This window comes from Apis dorsata, unplaced genomic scaffold (assembly GCF_000469605.1).
Source record: "Apis dorsata unplaced genomic scaffold, Apis dorsata 1.3 scaffold_577, whole genome shotgun sequence".
NCBI lineage: Eukaryota > Metazoa > Arthropoda > Insecta > Hymenoptera > Apidae > Apis > Apis dorsata.
In genome coordinates, this window is record NW_006263787.1 from 816,139 (window position 1) to 839,709 (window position 23,571).

Here is a 23,571-nt window from a genome sequence, read left to right on the forward strand (position 1 = left end):
TGACGAAGAAATATATAATCAGTCGTAAAAATATTCGTACAAAGCAAATTTACATACTTTTACAAAAATGTAATTTTAATGAAAATCCTTGTACGTGTAGATCATTTTATTTTTTTAGAAAATCTCTTTGAATGCGTGAAAATTAATTCTCAAATTTTTACCATACAATTTTCATTTCAATTAGAAATTTTTACAATAGAGTATAATATTCAAAATATGAAAATGATATTAAAATTTTGAAGATAAATTTTGCCCCTTTCAATATTCTCTAACAAAAAAGTTATTCCATATTAATCATTATGATATTCGCAATGTTTCAAATAAAATATTCATGTTTTTTTTAAAATTTATTTTTACGAGTAATTGTATTTATAATTAATAAATATCTGCCTCTTCTTCCTTCTCTTATTTCACGATCTTTCTAACGCGTTTTTGATTTCTTCGTTTTCCACAACAAATACAGTAAAAAAAATCTAATTCTTTCTTTGTTGATCGAATACATGGCTTCTGAGCAAATTTATCGAGTGGTCGACTAGACGTTTATTTGCGAACATAGGAATATGATGTCGAAGAGCAGTGGAATACCGAAAAACGGGCCAGCCACGAAATACGCTTTTCCAACTTTCGAGGATTTGAGGTTCGAGAAGACGAATATCACCCTGTATTGCTTGCCATCAAATATTGACTCGGTGCAAAGATTCGAGACGACGATTCGCGACAGACACTTTCCACCTTTCTACTAGCAATTCCAACTTCGACTACAAAAATTGCATAATAATTGTGTATTTGGTAAAATCTGTATAAATTTACCCCAAGAAAAATAATTTGATAATTTGATAAAACTCGAAAAAAAAGTCAACATCTTCCTTTGGTATCTTTCAGAAATAAGAAACTAGATATTTATTAATCAAAATAAACTTTTCTTGCATCTTTTTATCATAATTATGAAGAGATACAAAAAATAATTTTTCCATCATCAATCATTGAATTTAATATTATTTATTGATAGTGGCACAACTCAAAAAAATTTCAATTTTGCCTTTATCGAATGCAAAGTCTATATATTTCTATACCTTTACATAAATTTACCTAAAAAGGTCTATAATATATAAAAAAAAAAACTCTCCTTTAAAATTAACATTTTAAATTACAACAAAATAATCGATTAATAAAATAAAGAAATCAAACACTGGCATCGTAAATAATCATCGTTTCCAAAATAGATCCATTGCAATTTTATCGGAGAATAATAATAACAAGAAGAGAAATCAGTTTGCGAACGATATAAGAGCAAAGAGATCGAATTCGACCGGATGTAAGCGGACAAAGCGTATGGCGACCTGTGCTCGACAATACTCGAGGCGAGGACAAACGCGAGGAAAGATTTATCGGCAAAGACGCGGTGTGTATATATTGTCGAAGGAAAGCGGTAATCACGGTGACTAACGAGCGATTTGTAGCACTTGGATCACCGACCTTTGACTTCAACAGGTCCTGTCGCCATATCTCTCGAGGACATTGGTTAATCATGCCATCGAACTTTCGACTCGACCACCATGCCGGCCGCGACACGTTCGAGTTTTCGAATGGTACACACAACTTGCATGCACAACCTTCGAAGGAGGTTTTTTTTTTTTCCTTTCCTGTCGATTTATTCAGTTAATAAAATGTTACCGAGATTGATGATTTCGTAGATTCTTGGATTCTTCGTTCGAAATATTAAACGTCATATCGTATAAATTGTGATTTTCTTTAGAAGGGATCATTTAATTTTGAGATTGATGGATAATCGAGAGTTGGAATTTATAAAATTTAAGGCTGATGAACACGTGTGATCGATGCGTTGCATGAACCTAATTGAGAAATTTACTTGAAACGCATCATCAATCTTTCTTAATTGAATTTAAAGAAACAAGTTCTGGATATTTGGGAAAATAAAAGCAAAAATAAGAAAATTGTTGTAAAAATCGTTCTAATTTTTTGACCAAGATCATATTAATATTACTTTCAATAATTTTATCATTCCATCTGCAACAACTTAATATTATATTTCTTTTTTAATCCTTTACAGTATTTTAAAGAAACCTAATAAGATATCTCTTGAGGTTCTCTTTTCATAATTCAATTTATGCCTGCAAAAAAAACGACGAAATTTTAATATATTTCCTACATTAAGAATCCATAAATTTTTAAACGATCTTTACGAGGATCAATTATACCAATTGCTCTCACATTACACGAGTTATTACCATCTTTGAACTTATTCCCGCCTCTCTACGAGTTTTTCTTATTAATCTAGTTTTTCATCGTGGGTTGTAATTAACGTAAACGGATCTGTTTATCTGGAAAATAAAAAATAAAAAGAAGGAGGAAAACCGCGCCCTTTCGACGTTTCCTCGTTTTCAACTTTAATAGTACTTTTAGCCGATTACCAGAGACGGTTTAATACGTAGAGTTAAAACTTCGTAGCCCGGAAATTAAGATGATACGCCTCGTGAATAATTAACTTTGCTGATAAACTTTCGTTCCATTCTCATAATTTGGATAATGAATTCTATTATATATGTTTGTTTGATTTATTATCGCTATTAATTAAATACTTACGAAGTAATTTTATTAATCGTCAACGGTTAAACTATAGAATAAAATATGGAAATCTGTAAAATAGAAGGATAAAATATTTAAGAAGCTATTCGAATATCACAATTGTTAAAAGAAAAAAATATATTTACGCGAAAGTTGAATCAATTGTTTTAGGTGATAGATAGAAGACACAGGAGAGTCGACCTTATTTTTTTTCTAAATGGCATGATATTTTCTTTTTACGGTATTATATAGTAGAGTGTTTTAAGACACGAGTTTTAATAATCTATGGTTTAAAAGGTCTTGAATTCAAGGTCACTGAAAGTCAACTGCAAAGCAAAATAATTTATTTTATGTGAGTAATAAACACTCTTTCATAATTTCTCTGCTTATCAATTACGTTACACGCTTTATTATTTATCCTGCGCTCATGAATATTTATTGTTAACTCGCTTGATACTTCGCCGATCTATGCATTGGTCGTCGTAGTTTCCAAAATGCGTTGCATTCAAAAAGAGTTAAATATCGATGAGATTTTCACATATCGATGATACAAGCAAACTAAATTCTCGTACAAAATAAATTATTTTTTCTCTCGCACAGTTGACCTTCTCACTTTAACTTTAATCTTGAACGATCAAAGCTCTTCACGCTCGAAACAATCTTTAAAAAAAAAAATAAATAAATAAATTTAATAAAATATCGACAAACAAGGATCAATCCCGCAAGATTAAACAAAGATAAACGAGATACCAGAGACAAAGAGATCATCCATCGAAACAAATCATGATAATTACACTCGATGATTTATACGTAACATTATCATCGCGTCAAAGATCAGGGACGAGCGGGCCCTCGTTCCGAATTTTCATCTGGAACGATCATTGACAACGAGATTAAAACGACCGGTTCAGTTTATGCAAATTACCGTCACTTTCTCGCGCGGCTTAGCCACCGGTGAGGCGAGTCTTTGTCGCATTATCACACTGTGCGCTCGCGACACGGCCGCAGAGGAAGCTATTAGCGCTTGTTCACCGTCGTCCGACACTTCCGGGGATATTCCACTCGGCCGAAAAATCTGTCGAGCTTTAATTGCTTATGCTTGTCGTATCAGCGCCCGCTAATTGTCACCTTGCAAGCGAATTAGGGTGACATGGGTGGCGTGTCGTCGCTCCCGGGACCAAATTTTCTCCGCGCTCGAAACGGGAAAGAAGGATTCAGTCTCGTAGTCGAAAGGGGATCGAATGAATTTCGCTGGATCGTCGAAGAAAACGAAAATAAGACACGTGTTTACACGACTCGAGAGCCTTATTTCCCGCGATGATTAAATGCTACTTGACAGGCGACAAGATTGTAGACTGGAAATTCTTGTCGCGTGGATGATTTTTTTATTGGGATCTTGAGTGAAATATCGAGTTTATCGAGCCTGGATACGTAAAATTCACATTCACAACTCTGCGTTCCATCAATTTCGTTTCTCAAATCTAATCGCGAGTGGAGAAAATAAGCGACGATGAGCTTATCTGTGCTCCGTTCCCGAATACTCCCCGATTTCTCCCGGTGTCTGTGTATGTATGTGTTCGATACACGCGAAAAATTGGTCGGAAAGATTACAAGTTACACACGGAGATTAGCTTATCCAACCCCTCCTTCGTTCTCTTTTATCCAATATCCTAGAACTGCGACACGATATGAACACGCGAAGAACATGTAAAACCGTATCGTGTTTTCCGATAACAAACCTCGGAAGAATAAAAATCTGTTGCAGAAAGACCTCGTTCCTTCCTTTTATCGCGACTCCAAGACTTACAATGACACTCTTCAAACACTTTTCTTAAAATTAAACTTTCTTCGTCACCCCTCCATTCGTTTAATACAAATTTCAAAAATACATTTTATGGATTTCGATTAATGTTCCTACAACGAGCTACATACATGAAAATCGCCATTTTATCAACTGATCTCAATGAAATTTCCACCATAACATAAATTTTTTCGAGAAGAAAAAATTATTTATCAAAGATGATAAAATTATATACGCGCATATAAAGAAGATCAGAAAGAAGATCATAATCCGGAAAGATATGTATATATATATATATATACATGTACACTCTCTTTGAGAAAGGAGAGTTGGTAATCAGCGGAAAACAGTTAAGTTCTAACTCGGTGACGAATGGTCATTAGCCAAAGCAGTAAACTTCTAAAATCCAATTTCCAGTGAAACTAATTGCAACGGGGTCTTATTAATATTCATGGTGTCGTCGTTGAGTCGAGAGATACAGGTCGCGCGGACGGTGTGCCAAATAACTTTCTTTTCGTCGTTATTTACTGGCCGATCGAAACAGGTGTCAGCGTACGCTCGATTAGCGCTATCGTTCGTTGCGGATTGTTTATAAGCCGGTAAAACTGGTTGTCTAATCGGTCACGCTTGTGAAATCGTCAGTCGGGCAGGAGGTTCAAGCGCGTTCGACCAGAACTCGGTGACAAATCGTGGCTCGATTGTCCCGGTGTAACGATCCGGGTTTTTATTTTTAAAAAAAACCCGAGGGATAAAAGTCGCCGTTCGATTTCGCCTATCGAGACGAGAGAGATGTTTCTTAACCAAATAATTTTAATCTTGATTTTTTGAATGAAAGGAATGATATTATAAATTAAATAATACACATGGAAAATATTGACCATATGATGAAGAGTAATCTAATAAATAATTATTAAACGTAAGAATATCTGTAATAGATAATTAATATATTGAATCCAGGAATTATTGGTTTTGAATTAACGTAAAAGATAGATCTTATGTATTAGATTATCTTCAATAATCTAACAAAAAAAAAAAAATCCACGTATCTATCGTTAATAAATTCTTGTAAGAAGAGGATGAGATGAATAAATTTAATTTAACGAAGTTTAAAATAGAAATTTCATTCTTGATAATTTATTATCGAAGAAAATATTCAGAAAGCATACTTTTGAGACGAATAACCCTTTTGAGATTCTAACGAGTACGGAATGAAGAGCGTCGAAATGTCAGGAATGAAGTTTAAACTGGTGGAACGATCAAACGCGGGTAAAAATAACCCTCCATCGTGCCGAAAATATAAATTTCTCGAAAGTGTAATCGTTTCGAAGGGGCACAGTCCCTTCGACGTTGGCAGATGCTGATTCATACGTATTTAGAGGGGCATTCGAAACGTTAACCAGCTCGTTTTGTAAATCTAGGACGATATAAAACGCGTTAATAAATCTTGTTATAAATAAGAGCCGATCTCTGAACAAATAAATCGATTTATTCCAAACCATTTGGATATTCGGATCGAATCTTCAAAATCGAATAACCGCGTTATTAATCTTTAAATTAAAGATCCGGGGATTATTTATTGAAATTATATATACAAAAGAAAAAAAGAGAGAGAATTTTCGAAAGCCATCTCCATCCACTTCTCCATTTCACTTAAGCGCATTTCCATGTTTGCGAAAGGAAACGTGTCATCTACGAAACAAACTGGAAACCCATTTCCACTCGCAAAGAGTATCGGTTCCCGCGATTACTAAATCATTCTCCCATGACAGTTCCTAAAAAGTCTCTAACTGAAAATAACGACTTCCCCCGGCAATTGGTTGTCGTAAAACATCATCATTCTCATCACGAGAACAGCCAGGCAACTGTATCCAACTTCCGATTAGCCTACTTTCGAGGCGTCGCCAGTTACGTTTTCTCACCGAGGAATTTCCTTTTCAACAGAACCTATGGAGATCGAGGATCGAAGACAATGCCGCGGAACACGACTCGAATACGTCTCCTCGTACCTTTCTCCGCGATCGGCCGAGGCCAAGGTGGTCAAAAGGTGGTTAATGGCAAAGATTAAATACTTGGCCAAGCCGAACAATAACGCCTTTATCTCCCGTTACGATCGAGAGAGATCGATCTTAATTCGGTATTGTCGCGAAATGTTATTTGATAATTGACACGGGACAGATTCGAGAGTGCTCGATCGGCTTCGCTAATTAATGACAGATCGCTTCCTGTACGGTCGGTGACTAGTTACTGAAATTTAATCGACCGTGCTCTCCTCGATAATTAATCGATGATGGGGGGAGGAAAGAAGGGAAAGATCGTAGATAAATAGAGCGATAAATTGGATTTAATTCTGGTAAATGCATTGTTGAATATTTATGTGAATTTTGATAAGAGGAGAAAATTAAGCGATGGAGATAATTACAGTTGAGTACAATGATTAAGTAATTTGTAAGAGAAGGGAATGTTCTGTTTCTCTGCAGTTTTTGTATCAAAAATTTAGAGATGGAAATAAAATAGTATTAGATACATGTAATTTGATTTAATAATTTGAAGAAAGTGTTTCAAATTAATCTATATATATTTTAATAATAAGATTTACATCAATATTTGATTCATTCTTATTTTTATATCACTTGAAATGGAGTACGAGAATTCAATTCGTATCGTACAGATCGTTTACAAGTCGAGGAAGAAAATAGATTTACCAAAGTCACGTATATAAGGATACTACACTATCGGATTCATAATTCGAATTGAAAATGCATTCCTCGTTCCGAATATCCTGCGCGACCTGATGTCAAAGCATATAAGATCGAAACCTATTTGTATCCGATATTTATTCAAGTGTGTTCGAGGTTGAGCGTCTATAGGTGATCACTGTCACCGATGCATCTCGTGGAAAACCTTTGAACTTTACCAAAGACGTTTGTTCGAAGCGCATCTCTATCGCATCAAGTAACAAAATTGAATTTCCCGCCTACATGCAGCCTAACCAAATGCGGTTAGGCTATACAGGGAAATTAGATTAGCAAGAATGAAATTTTCTGACTGAAATCCAGAATTCTAATCCCTCGAATCTAATATTTTCTAATACTAAATGTCAGCTCTCAGTATTTTTTCCAAACTTGGGTAAAATTTGTTTTAAACGATGATTTAAAAATAATTATTTGATCATTATTGTTGCTTTTCAATTGATCTTCTTAACTTGAACAAATAAATGATGGATTAAAGAACCGATTATCTGAAAAATGACACTCGTTTCTTAATCTTTTAAATGTCTACATTAGTAATATAATGAAAATCGTAGTAATAATAAATAATTTATTAATCATAAAAAATAAATTACTTAATTGCAAATATAACTTTTCATGAATTATTTTCATTATTTCAAAAATAAATTAATTACAGATTTCTTAGAATGCTTAGATCTGATCTTCCCAAAGACAGACACAGAAAAAATGGTTTTCTCCAAATGAAACGAGTCAAATTAAGATTAAAAGATACTAGAAACGACATAAACTCGAAATTGCTAAGAATAATTCCCTTGAAAAAATATTTCTCAAACTACCGTTTTAACAAGATTCGAAGCTCAAGACTAATAGAATATTCACAGGTATCCCATTAGATGACAATCGAATTTCTAGAAAGCATTTAAATTTGTGAAACATGCATATGAAACTCAATGGTGGATCGAGACCGACTTAATAAAAGTCGCGACCGGTTAACAGGAAGAGAGACGGTCGATGAATAATTGGGATGAAACGCAAATGGATGGAGAATTAATGGAGGATAAATTTTGTAAGCTTCGTCGTTTCGTCTGTCAATAAAGTCTGCCTCTTTGACTTCGTGTCACGCCACAGTAAATATTTTATGGTCCTGCGAGTAGACCTCATCGCGGATATATATTTAACTTCGTCCATTCCAATGGTCCCCTTTCGAACGACGTGAAAGTTGCACATGGATTTTATCGAAAAATCGTGCAATTGTTTCCCATCTAAACGCAATTTCTTTTTTTTTTTTTTCTTTCATTTTTTATGAACTTTTGTACGTATTAGATGATCCTTTCATTCCAAAGAATATTTTTATTCTTTCATTGTGATTCGAGATTCCATCTTTTCTTGTTGAAAAATATTTTTTTGTTTTATGCTTTTAAGATCTTTTCTCTCATTCAAAATTACTTTTCTTCCTCCAACAGTTCTCGAGCACTTGTGAATTTTATAAACTGTGCTTCTTATATACGTATTTGCCAACATCCTTCGAATCACAATCCTTCTTTTGTCATATTTAATAAAAAAATCTGCAAGCTTTTCTTCCTTTATATTTTAAAGAAAGAAAAAAAATGAGCGTTGCCAATAATATAAAATATTGGGATGTAATCGGATTTTAAATTCTTCATTAAATAATCTCGTTCTTCATTAAAAATTTAAAACACGATAACAATCTCATTATAACCAAGATTAACAATAAAATTGATTTTCATAGAATTTTGCTCAGATATTTACCGAGATTGATTGACTTGAAATTTAATTAAAATACAAATTTCACAGAATTTCATATTAGTTATTTTCCAATGAATTTTCCAATATACGATATACGAATAAGATTAATAATAAAATCAATATGCATGAAAAATATCAGTGCAAAATTGTGCCTCCATGTGCGATCGATCAACCAGCAAACGATTAATCATTTTCATCAATTAATATCAATTATTTATATTTTTGATCGGACATCAATTTATCGACATGTTTATGCTATAACGAGTTTTGAATAATTTTTTGATGAAAACAAATATTTATTATTTGTATTTATCATTATTACTTCTTATTGATCGATTTCCTTGATTAATAGATATATTTATCGCCAACGATTCGAATCGAATTTCGAAAAGTTACACGTTTAAACGCGTCTCGAAAGGGAATTTCCCTCAGGACTCGTTTCTCTGCGAAAGCACTTTGAGCTGTAATTGTGAATTTCATGAATGCTTGAAGATGAAAGAAAAGCTTTCGTAAAAGTCCTTAGTCACGAAGGCTAGACATTTTTATTTGCACACACGAATGCTGGTAACACGAACACGGCAAGGGAAAAACTGTGTTTTCCTTAATTATGATACCCTCTTGGACTAACGTGCACCCTTAACTTTGCATAATTAATGCTCACTTTGTTGAAAATTTTTTAACTCGTTGAAACGTGTCAAGGAGAGAAGAATGTAAAATTTGCATTCTTATTAATTTAAATACCAGGAGGAATAAATTTTCCTTCTTCCTTCTTTTCTAAACGTTTCGTTTAAAAAATTTCGTTGAAATAAAAATAATTTGGAAAAAAAGATTCCAAGGGGAACGATTGTAAGCATGTTACGAATTATACCGGGAATAAAATTAGAAAAGGTTTCTTAATTAATAAATCGATTGTTACGTAATCTGTGTGACTATAGTGTATAGTTTGATCAATGAATAGGGATGCGTTTTAGGATAATTTAATTAGCAATCTTCCTAACAATGCGAGACGATAAAATTTATTCATGAAAATATTATGTAATTTTTCCAATAGAAACATCGGTACAAAGTTTCCCCCCTGGAAATAATTAAGTCTTATCTATTTTTGAAATCTGAACAAATGAAAGTGATTCGAGATACCCAGAAAAGAAAACAAAGATGATATCATTAAGAAAGGAAATTATTTCCTTTTGCATAGGAAAATAATTCAATGTTTCACATTCGTGTTTACATTTAAAATAAAATGCAATTATTTGCGTTATTATCAACATTTTATAATATAATAAGATTTATCAAATGATTACAAACTACTACTCTACTTCATGAACTTCGATACGACAATAAAATTTACAAGTTTCATTAGAACAAAATTTTTCTATCGAAAAATAAAGAATGAATATCCCCAATTTCGTTCAACATTTTTTAAATTAAATCACTATTAAATCAATATCTAATAAATTAATCCACGATATTATTAAAGAATAAGAAAATCACCTTAAAACCATTTAAAATCGCAAAGAAATATCAAACTCAGCCTACCATCTATGAGAATCTTATAGTTCCCAAGAAATTGGCGCGCAAAAAATACAATTCACGAAACAACCCACCTACAGTCACTACACATAATCTGCCTAAAGAAATTTTAAATTGCAACAAATCTTCGGGCATCTACCACATACAAAAAAAGAAAAAAACCAACGACATAACACAAAATATTACATACAACCTGAACGAAAGAATTGGCGCGCTGCCACGCGAATTTCAATTCACCACCCCCGCGAAATTTCCATTTCCACTCAAAATTTCAGAATTTAAAAACCACCATTACATATACCGTTATATGTATAAATAAACATGGGTTTAAAAAATCTACAGATAAAATATTTAAAAGAGAAAAATTGGATCGATAAATCCAGTTCGATGCATACTCTCCCAAGATCGATCACGATCGTTTCACATAAGGCCGAAGCACTATTACTGATCGATAGATACAATACCTAAAATGAGTATAAGACGACAATTGGACGACGGGCGTTGAGTAAGAACGCGCACAGAGTTTCGAGAACGACGACGATTGTTCGCCTCGAGGGAGCGTCGAAAAGCCCTCTCGAAAGCCGCATAACCAGCTCGAGGAGCGAGACGCGCGCGTCGCGAGTCGCGTGGACGCCGCTTGGTGAACTGCGGCCAGCGCCGCGGAGCTCGTGATAGCGACGACTGGCACCGTGTTCCATTGGCCGACGAAAGCCACCGTCGCCGCCGCCGTCACCGCCGCAGCGCAAGCGTCTCTTCGCCTTTTTTTTTCCCCCCTTTTTTTCTTTTTCCTTTTTTTTTTCTTTTTTTTTCTCCCCCTCCTCCTCTCCTCTCCCTCGATCAAATCACCTGCTCGATACATACGTTGGAGACGTGGGTTACGCGCCAACCACTCTGCGTGAGTGGGACGAGCTGCTTGCAAAGCCGATACGTTCGCTTTTTCGAAGGATCGATTCTCTTCGATGTTCGCGAAGCGAAAATTTCTTCGGGTGAAATTTTAGGCCGAGCTTCGTTTATTAGTACGTTCGCTGTTTACTGGGGGAGGGAGGATATTGATTATTAATTATGTTAATTCTCTATGTGAAATTTTGTTGTATTATCTTGATGAAGATGCTTGTGTATATTATTAAAAAGAATGATTAATTATATTATTATACTTGGAATAATATTATCTTCGTAATATGATAAAATTTCACGAAAATTAATATTTGTCATAAAGAACGAATTTCGAGTTGGTTATTCTGCATAGAGATAAATGAATTTGCACGTTACGTACCTTGAAAGTTTTACTTTTAAATGAATATTTGAACTTTTTGAATGTTTAAAGGATCGAATAATTTTTTTTAGAATAGGATATTTTTTATAATTGATTATATATTATTGATATATTATATAGTCAAGGAAGCTTGAGATCGTATTAAAGTTATTATATAATTCTGTTTAATAAAGAAAATGATTACGTCAGTGAATGAATTAATAATTATAAGAGAGAATAATTAATTGATAAAGTTTCTTTGGAATATGACGATAGATCTTAAGAGTAGACTCAAGTTGGGAAGAAATTTGAATTTTATTGATGATATTGAGAAAATTAGATCCTTGAAGGGAGAGAAAAGATCGAACGAGATTTCGAAGGGGAATTGAAAAGAGATCCGATTATGCAGAAATTTGTATGATCCGAAATATAAATGAAGGAAACTGAAAATAAATTTTGATTCGTATGCTAAGATGAATTTGCTTTAAATAAAAAGAAAATATTCACGGAAAATGAATAGGATTAAAACTTTCTATTATAAACTAGTCTATCCATATGTAATGAAACGAAAAACTAAGGGAATTATTTTTATCTTCAAGATAATGTAAAATAACGCATTTTTTAATAATAATGATTGAATAGAATACAAAAGAAGATATATATATATATAAATCTTTCTTTCAAAACCTGTTAAAACTCTCAAAGAACAATAAAAAGCAAAACGTATCAAGATGAAACAAGTTTACATTTCAAAAAATAATCAATCGTGATTCGAAGCATCTTCTAAATCCGTCTACAACTCAAACGTTCAATGAAAATAATATAACTCAGTGAAAAACTCTAACATTTCACCGACACGATTGAAACTTTCTTCAAAACCCATTGAATTTTTTCGACAACCAAAAAAAGAAAAAAAGAAAAAACGAACAAAGAAGTTTTTTAAACCAATTTTTTAAACATCAAAATAATATTGCCCTTTTTTAACTGATAAATGATTAAAAATAAATTAAACAGGTTTTCGCATTTTCGAACGAAAAAAAAAAACCTATCAACTTCTCGATCGGAAAAATAAAAATATTTTGTTGATGCTCATGGTAATTAATACATGCGTGATAAATGTATAAATCGCTAATTGATTAATAACCGCACAGCAATTGAATTCATCAATGTACGAACGAGCTGGTCGCACGAGGATTTGAGATCGCACTAACAGAGGTTTATTAAAGTAGACTTGACCCACTTTTCGTTTAAACCTATGTATATACAATAATCCTTGAGGCTTATAAACGTATTCGTATAATTAATTTCAGGTAAAACGAGTATAGAATTCGCCGGCGACCGCCTTTTTACACAGGATAAACGTGATTAATACATTTATCGGCTCTATGATTATGGTAATTCGTTTCAGAGAAAGATGTATCCTGTTTCTTGCAGCGTCCTTTCCTGAGGAAGAATAACGTATATCTAGATTGAGATGCCTCGAAACAAGGGAATATTCACGTGAAATATTGCTGGGAAAGGGTGACAAACGTGTAACGTGGTGCAATCTAGAAAAATGACAAACGCGTCAAATGACAAAAGCTGGTGTAATTTCACCATCATCGATCTTGCTTTTCTTGAAACCGAGTTAAATGCAAATACTCGTGAAGGGCTTTTAACGGTGACAGTAATGATAACAAATTTTTCTTTTAACAGTAAAATGTTTCTCATAGAAGCAAATGGAATAATCGATTTAAGCTTTCATATCCACTATTCAAATGTTTTATTATTTCGAATATTAGATTTTGCTATTTCAATATCATTCTATATTAATAATAATTTAAATTGTCACAATGAACATTGCGAAATAATAATGAAGATATATCTTCATTACTCTAAAGTATTCATGGAATTGGAAGATAATTTGAGAAGCAAATAGAATATGATCAATTTATTTATATTTAATTTTACTTTTTTAAATTATTATTCCATTAATCTTCTCAGAAAGAGCGAATATATCTCTCTATTATTTCAGTGGAATAAAAATTCCACTGTAATGAGTTTGAACTCATTACAGGAGAAACTTTGTCTCTTTTAATTATCTTGGAATAATTCCTTCGTATAAAAGGGAAATAATTCGAAGATCAAAAATATGTTAAAAAAAAAAAAAAAAATGCAACACTTATCTCCAGTATTCGATTATCGATAGGCTATCGGTTGCACTTGATGCTCCATTTTTTTAAAGAGATGTTTAAGGGCTTCGTTTAAGATACCCTGAAAGAACATTTTCTTTTTTCTTCTTCTTATGGACGAAAAATTATTTGAAACACAAGGAAATGAAGTATCGCTTGATTACGATTGTCTGAAAAATATATTCCATAGAATTCTCGAGGCATAAACTTCGCTTGTATTTACTCTATGCTTCGTCGTATCGATTTTTAATTATTGTGTTGAAGAGCAATGAGTGTCTTCGATAATTTCGTTTAAAACACGAACGATACACGTTTCACGATAAATTATACTGGCTGTTCGAAGTTTATATACGTACACAAAACCTAAAAATAGATAGGATGAAATGGAAATCTGTACATCGTGTATTCAAATTATCCAATTTCTAACAAAATACCTAGATTTGTAACTTCATTGAATTTCAAGCAGTTTCAAATTTAACATAGTTCCCTCGTATAATTACATCATAATTTTACATTTCATTACAACAGCGAAGTTTCATGCAACAATATGCGTTAAATATTCACTCGTTTTCACAATTTTCTTGAAATAGCAACTCCAGAGAAAATAAAAATCTAATAATACGGTGGATAATCAAATTATTATAAATATTTGAAGAATGGAAGTGAAACTATCTGTCTTTTTAACGATTTTAAATATTCGTTTAAGATCGAATATTAAATAAAAATAATATCCAGTTCTAATTTAAAGAAAAAGAGATTGCAATTTTAATATTGATTTTATAATTCTAATTGCAATTATAATATAAAATATATTTACTTTATATTGATCATTTTTTCTATTATCATATATATATATATATATTTTTATCAAATTAGATTCAATTCCATTCTCGTTCCATTCTAACGAGATTCCTCTCAAACGATAATTTCCAAGCGTGTTCGCAATAATTCCGTCATCCATCATTGTAAAACAGTCGATGAGGGTCAAATGAAGAGAATCAAGATTCGTAAACACGCGTGTAAAACTGAAAATAAAAATCGTTCAAATAAAAAAAAAAAAGAAAAAAAGCATGGATATATACATCCCCCATCCATCATTTAACAGCAGGTAATAAAGGAAAAGATGGTAATAAAATTCCCATTAATGTGTAATCCAAACCATGATATACGCCTTCTCCGTGTTTTCTTCCTTCTCCCGTAAGAATCCCAATAAATCACGGGCATAGTGAAATTTGCATAATTGCAGGCCCGATATTCAAATTCGAGCGCGACGTCCGCGTTTTCTAACACGTGCGTCTGAATCGATAATATCCGGTGACACACATTCTTGGCGCGGAAATGCGTGATATATATCATCTTTATGCTCCGTGGATGGAAACGAATAATCTTGCAACGTTAATTCGCATCGGCACACCCCCTTTTGAATCGTATCGATTCGATAGAAGATAGTTTCTCTCGTCGGTACCGGAAAGATCGATACAGTGTGTTATGAAATAATGTTTTCGATAATCGCATCGACGTGGACGTCAATTTCTCTAATATATCAGTATGAATGTGTGTCAATATTTGCTCCGTAAGAATATGTTCTCGAAGATGTAATTTATGAGCGTCTTAGCATTCGAATATTTTGTACTTGAAAAGTTCTGAAAAGTACAACGGCGTATTAATATTGTCGTCCTTTTTTACATCTTTACAGAATTTCAGGAGGAACAAAAGTGAGGAAGAAAATGATTTTATGAATATTATATAGGATATAATGTACGATTAAAATTACGTACGTATGCGTTAGATTTTTGAAAATGTATCTTGATTCCATTCAATTTTTATTTTCGTATTTTTGATACTTACTATTATAGAAATAATATACATTTAAAACGGATATACTGTATGCATTTATATAAATATAAACTTCATTTCAACTGGTACAGACTCGACAAAGATAACAGGATTAAACTCTTTCCTCTGTTAATTACTAATTTAAAATAAAATATAGGATTCGAATCTGATTTTCATTCAAATAATAATAACTAAATCAATATTTCAGTTCGACATTCGTTTCTTTTATTATTAACTGTGAATTTCAATAGGAATTATATCTACGTTATTTTTGGGGTAATGACGAACGAAACATATTGTTGGATCAAAGATTAAAGTAGAACGAGTCTACAGGTGGCATGTATCTTCGATTCTTCTACTTTCCGCCCTTTCATCGATCTCTCTGTACCAAATTTCCACACCAGCTTTCCACGCTACTGATTTTCTCATCAAAGAATCTTCAAAATATGTCATGGAATATTTAAAAATACTCGAAATATTGAAAGAGATTTTTTCACGAAAAGGTTTTTGTCAAAATTATCACAAAGTATTATGGAAGATCTACATGGAAGATCCTAATGATTAATAACTCAACATCTATATGGAAAAATTCTCTTTAATGAGAAATTCGCACTGTGATTCACCTATGATAAATAGAACCGATTAATTGTTAATAAATAAATAAAAAGAATAAACGTGCAAGATATTTAAAAAAAACAAATGAACATATCAACGCATAAAGCTTAAATCTATCTACCATCTAACTAAAATTAATCTTTATTACTTCTACTATTATTTATTATTCACCAACATTTTATCTTTACGAAATTATATTAAAAGATAATTTTGTACACATAACAATTAACAATTACAAAAAACCAAAAGAAAAAAACAAATCTTTTTTACAAAACTATTATTCAGAATAAGAAAGTATCCACTTTCGAGCGATACATGCCTTCTCCAATCCTCTTAATAATATTTCATTAGAAATCAAAAGAAAAATTAATCTAATCCAATCTTCTCTATCTGAAAATCACACACGCGTGAAAGACGGCTAATAGAAGGCGAACAACCGGCGTGCAATCCGCGTATCGGACAGAGTCGGTCGTAGAAACATCGGCTGGATCGATCGCGAAAGTTTAATTAATTATCGACGAGCTCGCGGGACAGCGCTAATTGCTTTCTCGAGCAACGCGACGTTGGTCGTGATTAAGGCTTCCGGTGGGAGGTGGTGTGCTGACCCCAAGGTTGAAATTAAGAATTAACCTGCGGGTCTCGCGGGACGTGTAGCACCGGCTACTTTCATTCTCGCGCCGAAGGCGACAAATTGGCCGGGCTTCGATCGAATAAATCACCGGCCGAGAAGAATGAAATAGCGTTCGACGGAAATAGAATCCAAAGGGAAAAGGGAAAAAGGAGAGAAAAGGGGTTGCGACGAGTTTCTAAACGTTGGACGCTGATATTACAGTGCATCTTGGAGAAAAATTATTTATATTGGTATATCTGTGTGAAACTTGAATCTGAAAATTTATAAATTTGTTTTTTTATTTGTTAGTATTTAAAGTGACAAGAAAATCTTTACTTCTTTCAATTTTCAGGTGGATACGATATTGTTGTTCATAGTTAGTAATAATATGGAAAATGATTAAGTCATTCTGTTTTGACTCATACTTTTCCTTGAAGATATAATACTATCAATTCCAAATTCAAATACTACTACTAACGTAAATAGATATCCAAGAAATATTCTATTCCTATATAATTCTACTTTAACTTTTTATTTATAACTAAATACGAAGATGAAAGTGATCGAAAAATAATTAATAATTATATTTACTAATCGATTATCAAAAAATTGTAGTACATACTTCAAAACTAATCGAATATCAGATCTAAATACTTGGAAATAAATTCGATGATTCTTTAAAATGTTACGTCATCTATAATAAAACATTATTGATAAACAAGGTTTAATATGGCGAAGAATAATTGTAAAATGTGATTGTTCGTGGGATTTTTTGAATTAGCTACGAAAATAAATATGATGAATGGTTTCCACTGTATATATGAAAATTCGATATGACATGCTGCGTTATTTCATCTTTCGTTATTGGATCTATAATGATTCAGCGACAGAGAATATAAAATAGAATTCTAATTTCCTGAACGATGAATTTATGAGGATACATATTGGAGCATCATTGATTATTTTTCAATCGAATTTGTTTGAAACATAATATTGGAAATAATATCTTCGAATTCTTTCTCCGTGTGCTTCTTAAATTATTCTTTAAAATATATTTGCAATTATGAACAAATAATGGAAAATATTTTGAAATATTAAAATATTAAAAAAGAAAGGAGAATCGTATGCATCGATACGCGAGATTTAATTTGAAAAAAAATGAACGATGAATATTAATAATATCGAATTACCATTAAAATTTCAACTCAGAGATATTATGAAATAATAATTCGAATTCTTCACTGCAAAAAATTGTATGCTTACATATAAAACTCACCTGATAGCTGGCGTTCCGACTGCGAGCGTGGTTGCTGCAAACTCTGCAATCAAACGAAAGAATTCGATCAGTTTGAAAGTAGATCATTATAGAATAACATCAAGTTTCTAAACTATGCTTGGGAAAAATATATCGTGACTCGAATTTGATCTCCTTTTATTCCTCTATTTCGTAGTATTTACGTATCGAGATTGAATTTTTTTTTCGTGAACTGAAAAACAAACAAACCCTAATTGTACATCAAGCTTGTACTTCTCTTAGAATAAAACCGTAGAAACGGAATTCTTTGTGCGACGATTCTCATTTCGCAGTTATCGTCTATTCTTTTCTCTCGTTCCGCGAAGGAAAATGTACGGTAAAGCAGGTTGAACGTGTAAATTTCCTCCTATTTGCATAACAATTTCCTGTTACTTTGCGCTGGCATTTCAGACGAAGTTTTATTTCTACATCTCAGGCAAGTTTCAAATCTAGCTCAATAACATTCCTTCAAAGGCTCGTCTTATTATTTTTTAATGCGTTTGTTGAATATCCTTTTTTCTTGTTCTCAAGAAACGCGGACAAACGAAATCACGACCAACAAAAAAAAAAAAAAAAAAAAAAAAAGAAAAAAGCAATGAAAATTCTACGAAATTAAAATTCGATTCTCGTATTAAAATTAAAACGTTTAATTCCGCCAAATAATTCCGACAAAACGTGCACAACCTCGACCGAGTTATTAATTAAATCAGGGGTAACGAGCAAATTTATATAAAATTAGCATCGGTTGATGGCCAACCGATTTGCGCATTTTCTCAAATCGTGTTGACGCTTAATTGGCTACGTTGAAATTTACGTGGGCGCGTATCATCATCATATTTTACGTGCAATTAAAGCTCCGCGATGCGTGGAGAGCGTGCTTCGTAGGAAAAAATAAAGGGAGAGAAAATGACCACGGGGTTGGCAATGGGGAAACGGGAGAGCGGAAGAGGTCGAACCATGACCTACATACGTCGAGATATCGAACACAGCGTCGAAACAAACGTACGACCGTGACCTTATCGTGGAGGAAAGCGATTCAACGATTAACATCGTTATGTTATAATTTAATTGTGCGTGATTTCATTAAAAAAAAAAAAAAAAAAGGGCAACGTGTGGGTTGGCGACATTCTATCCCCCTTCCTCTTATGGAAAATAGACGGGGATACGATGTGTTGTTATTAAATTCACGTTTTCTACGCTTTGATAAACTTGTTCTTTGCACGAAACGATATAATTTTCGATTATATATTTGTCGATTAATAGAAGACAGATAATAACGCTGAATAATATTTGGGGAAATAAATAATAATGATATTGGATTGTATTTAAATAAAAATGGTATTTTAAATAAGATGTAAAATTTCAACGAATAAAATATTTTTATCCTAACGATACGAATCACAAAGTTGAGTATTTTATTTTAATAATCTGGCATAAAGTAAAATTATTATATTGTAATGACGCAGTTCTTTGATTTGAAATCTAAGAGTTTTTATTGTGGAGATATTGCAAGACGTTAAGGCGAGGACAAGTTGTAAATAATGGTATAAATAATAGTTGTATTACCATTTTTAGTACACGATATATAAAGAGAGATTAGAAAATCAATATATACTCATAAATGTATTGAATGGGAATCATTACTTTCAGCAATAATATTTAAAATAAAGAAAACAAATTAAGATAAATTAAATATTTTAATATAAAATCCGAATAAAATGGTATTTTCAATTACTATTTAAAAATTTTTCCGTATCAAATAAAATATTTCATTTTCAAAGAATTATAAAATAGAATTACTCGGTATTTATTATACTAAAATGATATTTTATTCAGCTCTGGTGCAGAGTTAATTTTAAAAATAATAATGAATTTTCTTTCGACACTTTTTTAGCGCTGAAAGATATTTTCTTGTTTGATTGGATTATGAGCTTTGAAATGTCAACGCCTTGGAATATTAAAATAGTTCATATTTGTAAAATAAACTTTTTATAATATATTCTTCATTTCGTATTTATAGATCTCGCGAATTCAATTTTATCCGAATCTGTGGATGAATATATTTCTCTATTTTTTATTATTCATGTTTTTTAATCCATTCACAATCATTTCTTTCGATATTTAAATGGCTTGTATTATCCATTATAATTTTATATTTCTCTGCACGAAAAATATAAAATATCGTGCCAGTATGTGAATTTCCAATCTATAGATAAACGATTGTTTTGTTTAAAATTATTTTTTACGTAGAATTTTATTGATTTTATTTAATATTGCACGTATTCTAATATTATTTTTTATACTTTCAAAACTGAAATGTTTAGAGAGCAAGAATTTCGTAAGAGATTATGTATGCATATCTGGACAATAAATGGGGATAAATGTTATTAAGAATAATTAGTTTTGATATTGACAAAGAGATTTTGAAAAAAATATCGATAATGACGTAATAAAAATTGATTAATTGATAATGATTGTGAATAGAAAATAAAATCATAAGCATTAATATATCTTACTTCATTGATATTGATTTTGGAAAATTTTTCCATAAAGAAAAAAAAAAAAAAAGAATTCAATTTTGAATTTTAAGAATTTAATTTAAATTTAATTTAAGCATTATAAATTGTTGTATTAATAAATATAATTTTAGATTTCTAGATTAATTTGGATTTCACTTTACAGAGATATTTCGTTCATCAAAATAACGTCATATAATTTAATTGCGCCAAATAGAATCAAGTTAGAAAGCAAATTCGAATTCACCTCGATATAATCGCATTGCATTTAATACATACATCCTATTAAATGGAACCGCATTTTACCAAAATCATCGATGTGAATGTAATATTATTAATCTCCAGTAGAAACAGTTGTTATACGCATGCAGCATCATTTTAGCATTTCATTTGCATTTCAGAGATACGAAATTTAAGACGAGAATATGTATTACGAGAATATTCGAAATTAATTGTCCTTCGCCGCAAAATACGAAACGATAAACTGAGCTGTTTAATTACGTTTAAATTGTAAATTTTCAAAAAGAAAAACTGGAACACAATTGCAAATATTTCTCGAACCAATAATTAATTTTCTTTTTTCTTTTATAAGCTGCATAACTTCAAAAAAATTTCGATAATTCCGATTCCATGAATTTATTTCCTGTTTTTATCAACACAATTTCTTTTCTCTCTCTCTTTTTTTTTTAATGTATTGCAAATAATACGATTCAAGAAAAATTATCCGTAAAAGTTTGTCTTTGTTTCTTGATTTCAATCTTCAATTGAATCGTAAAATCCGTATCGACTTTTTTCCCAATATTTCTCTTTGAGGGTTCCATTCCAACCGATGATGCGAAGCTAAATTAAATTATTAAATAACTCATTCTTGCTTTTCATCGCATTGATATATGATCTCGGATAATCATTCCATTTAAAATATTTTTATCGACACCATTTGATCGACGTTAATTCCAATTCCTTTTTTATTCACCTTTTACATTTACCATTATGAAGAATAATTTTTCATCGATGCATTAATTTCTTTGCGCAAGAAATAATAAGAATAACGATAAAATATAAATGTAAAGTCAACATCGATGACACGAATATCAACAAAATAAATATCGGTAAATTCAATGTGTCGATAAATGATATTATCGCAATTGTCATAATATCAATCGAATAAAAATATCATCGGTGAATTTGAAATAGGAATACGTCTGTAATATTCACGTTATCGTATTATTTGTATAATTATTTACTATTAAACGATAAAAAAACAAATAAATTAATTTTCAATTAAAATCGTGAGGCAGATAATAGAGTTCACTGTTATACATTGAATCTTTCTTTTCAAAATATTTCTTTGAAGGTTTGTCGGTCACATCACAGGTGCAATGATTTTTTCTCCGTTCTCTTCTGTCCTTTCGTGCATACAACCCACACACGATAGTTATTAAAGCCACGAGAGACACCGACCGATTAATATGTCGACATGGCTCACTGCTCCATTAGCTTTGATCACTTATTATCATCTAGATGCCGATCCTTCGCGAAAATGTGTGTTCACCAAGGCGATGCTCACTCGTGTGCAAATTCTCGTGTATCGACATTTCATTGATAACGCGGATTCAACAATGGAACTGTACCGAAAACCAATTGATAAATCTATCCTTTGCTATCTCTTTCTGGTGTTTCTTATGCAGTTTCCGCTCTACTTTCTTTTTCTCTTTTTCTTTCGTGGAAACTTTAGAGATGAATTCAATTGATGGAAAGGATGGATATTTTATTTTCTGATTCTTAATTTATTGTAGTAACATAATTTCTATATTAATATAAGAATATCTTTGGCATGAAATTAAAAGTTTGTTATCTTCTCCTTTTTTTTTTTAAAAAATTTCCTTCGAGTTTTATTCCAGGCATAGAAAATTTAATATCAAAAAATTATTCAAGAAATCAGAAATTGAATAATGATTATCGACACAATGGTTTATCTTATAAATTCTTTGAATTCTCTAAAACTTTATTGACACGTCTGTTTCTTATTTTACAATGACTTTGAATTCTGTAATTTTGAATGTTTTCTGAGTGTCAATCAATAGTGAATGATTAACTGAATTCGTTTATAAATTTATTAATTTCAATCGAGATTTCAAGATAATAATATCGTATTTCACCATCGTATGTAACTAAAAATTTATAAAAAGCCGTGACACGAACTATAAATAACGTTGCTCTTCGAAGGACCAAAAATATTACTTCAACTAAAATATCATTTTTAAGCCAGTCCATACCGATTAACAGTTGATATTCCATAACGTAACAATGGGATACGCTCGTGATTTATAGACACTGAATATGGTGAGCCGCAAGCAGATCAATAAATTGCGAGTAAATAACACTCAGTTGGTTACACACTTTGTACCCAATTTTTTATCGTTTCATTCGAGGATGAAAAAAAATATGGACAAATAAATAGAATATTACGAGTTCGTGTAAACTGTATTCGCTATGAATTATTGTTATTATTTCAAGCAACCATTTGTCTTCTTTTATTTCTATTTCAGTAGTAATTGTAGTCTGTAAAAAATTGAATATTACAAAATTGAATTTTACAAAATTGAATTTTACAAAATTGATAGTAAAATCAAATCACTTACTTTTTCAAATATATCATTCTCTTATAACTACAAGAGTTATAAACAATTTGACTCGAATATTTAGTTTGTTTTTTAGTGAAAAAATTATAATTCTTTTCTTTTCATTTTGAAGCGTATAATAAAGTTTGAAAATCTTAAAAAATGTAAAACGTGATGCAATACGACTCATAGAAAATTAATCATAGCCGCAAAGCTGAAAGCTTCGCTTATGTTTTTTCAAGT

General features: G+C 31.6%; 1 protein-coding gene across 1 annotated transcript in view; it reads right to left on the reverse strand.

Moving 5' to 3' along the window:
- Nucleotides 1–23,571, reverse strand: part of LOC102678781 (rho GTPase-activating protein 7-like) — a 212,828-nt gene that overhangs the window by 181,346 nt on the left and 7,911 nt on the right. Inside the window, exon 6 of the mRNA XM_006621078.2 lies at nt 18,174–18,216. Within this exon, the coding sequence (XP_006621141.1) occupies nt 18,174–18,216 (43 nt within the window). The remainder of the gene's footprint in view (nt 1–18,173; nt 18,217–23,571) is intronic.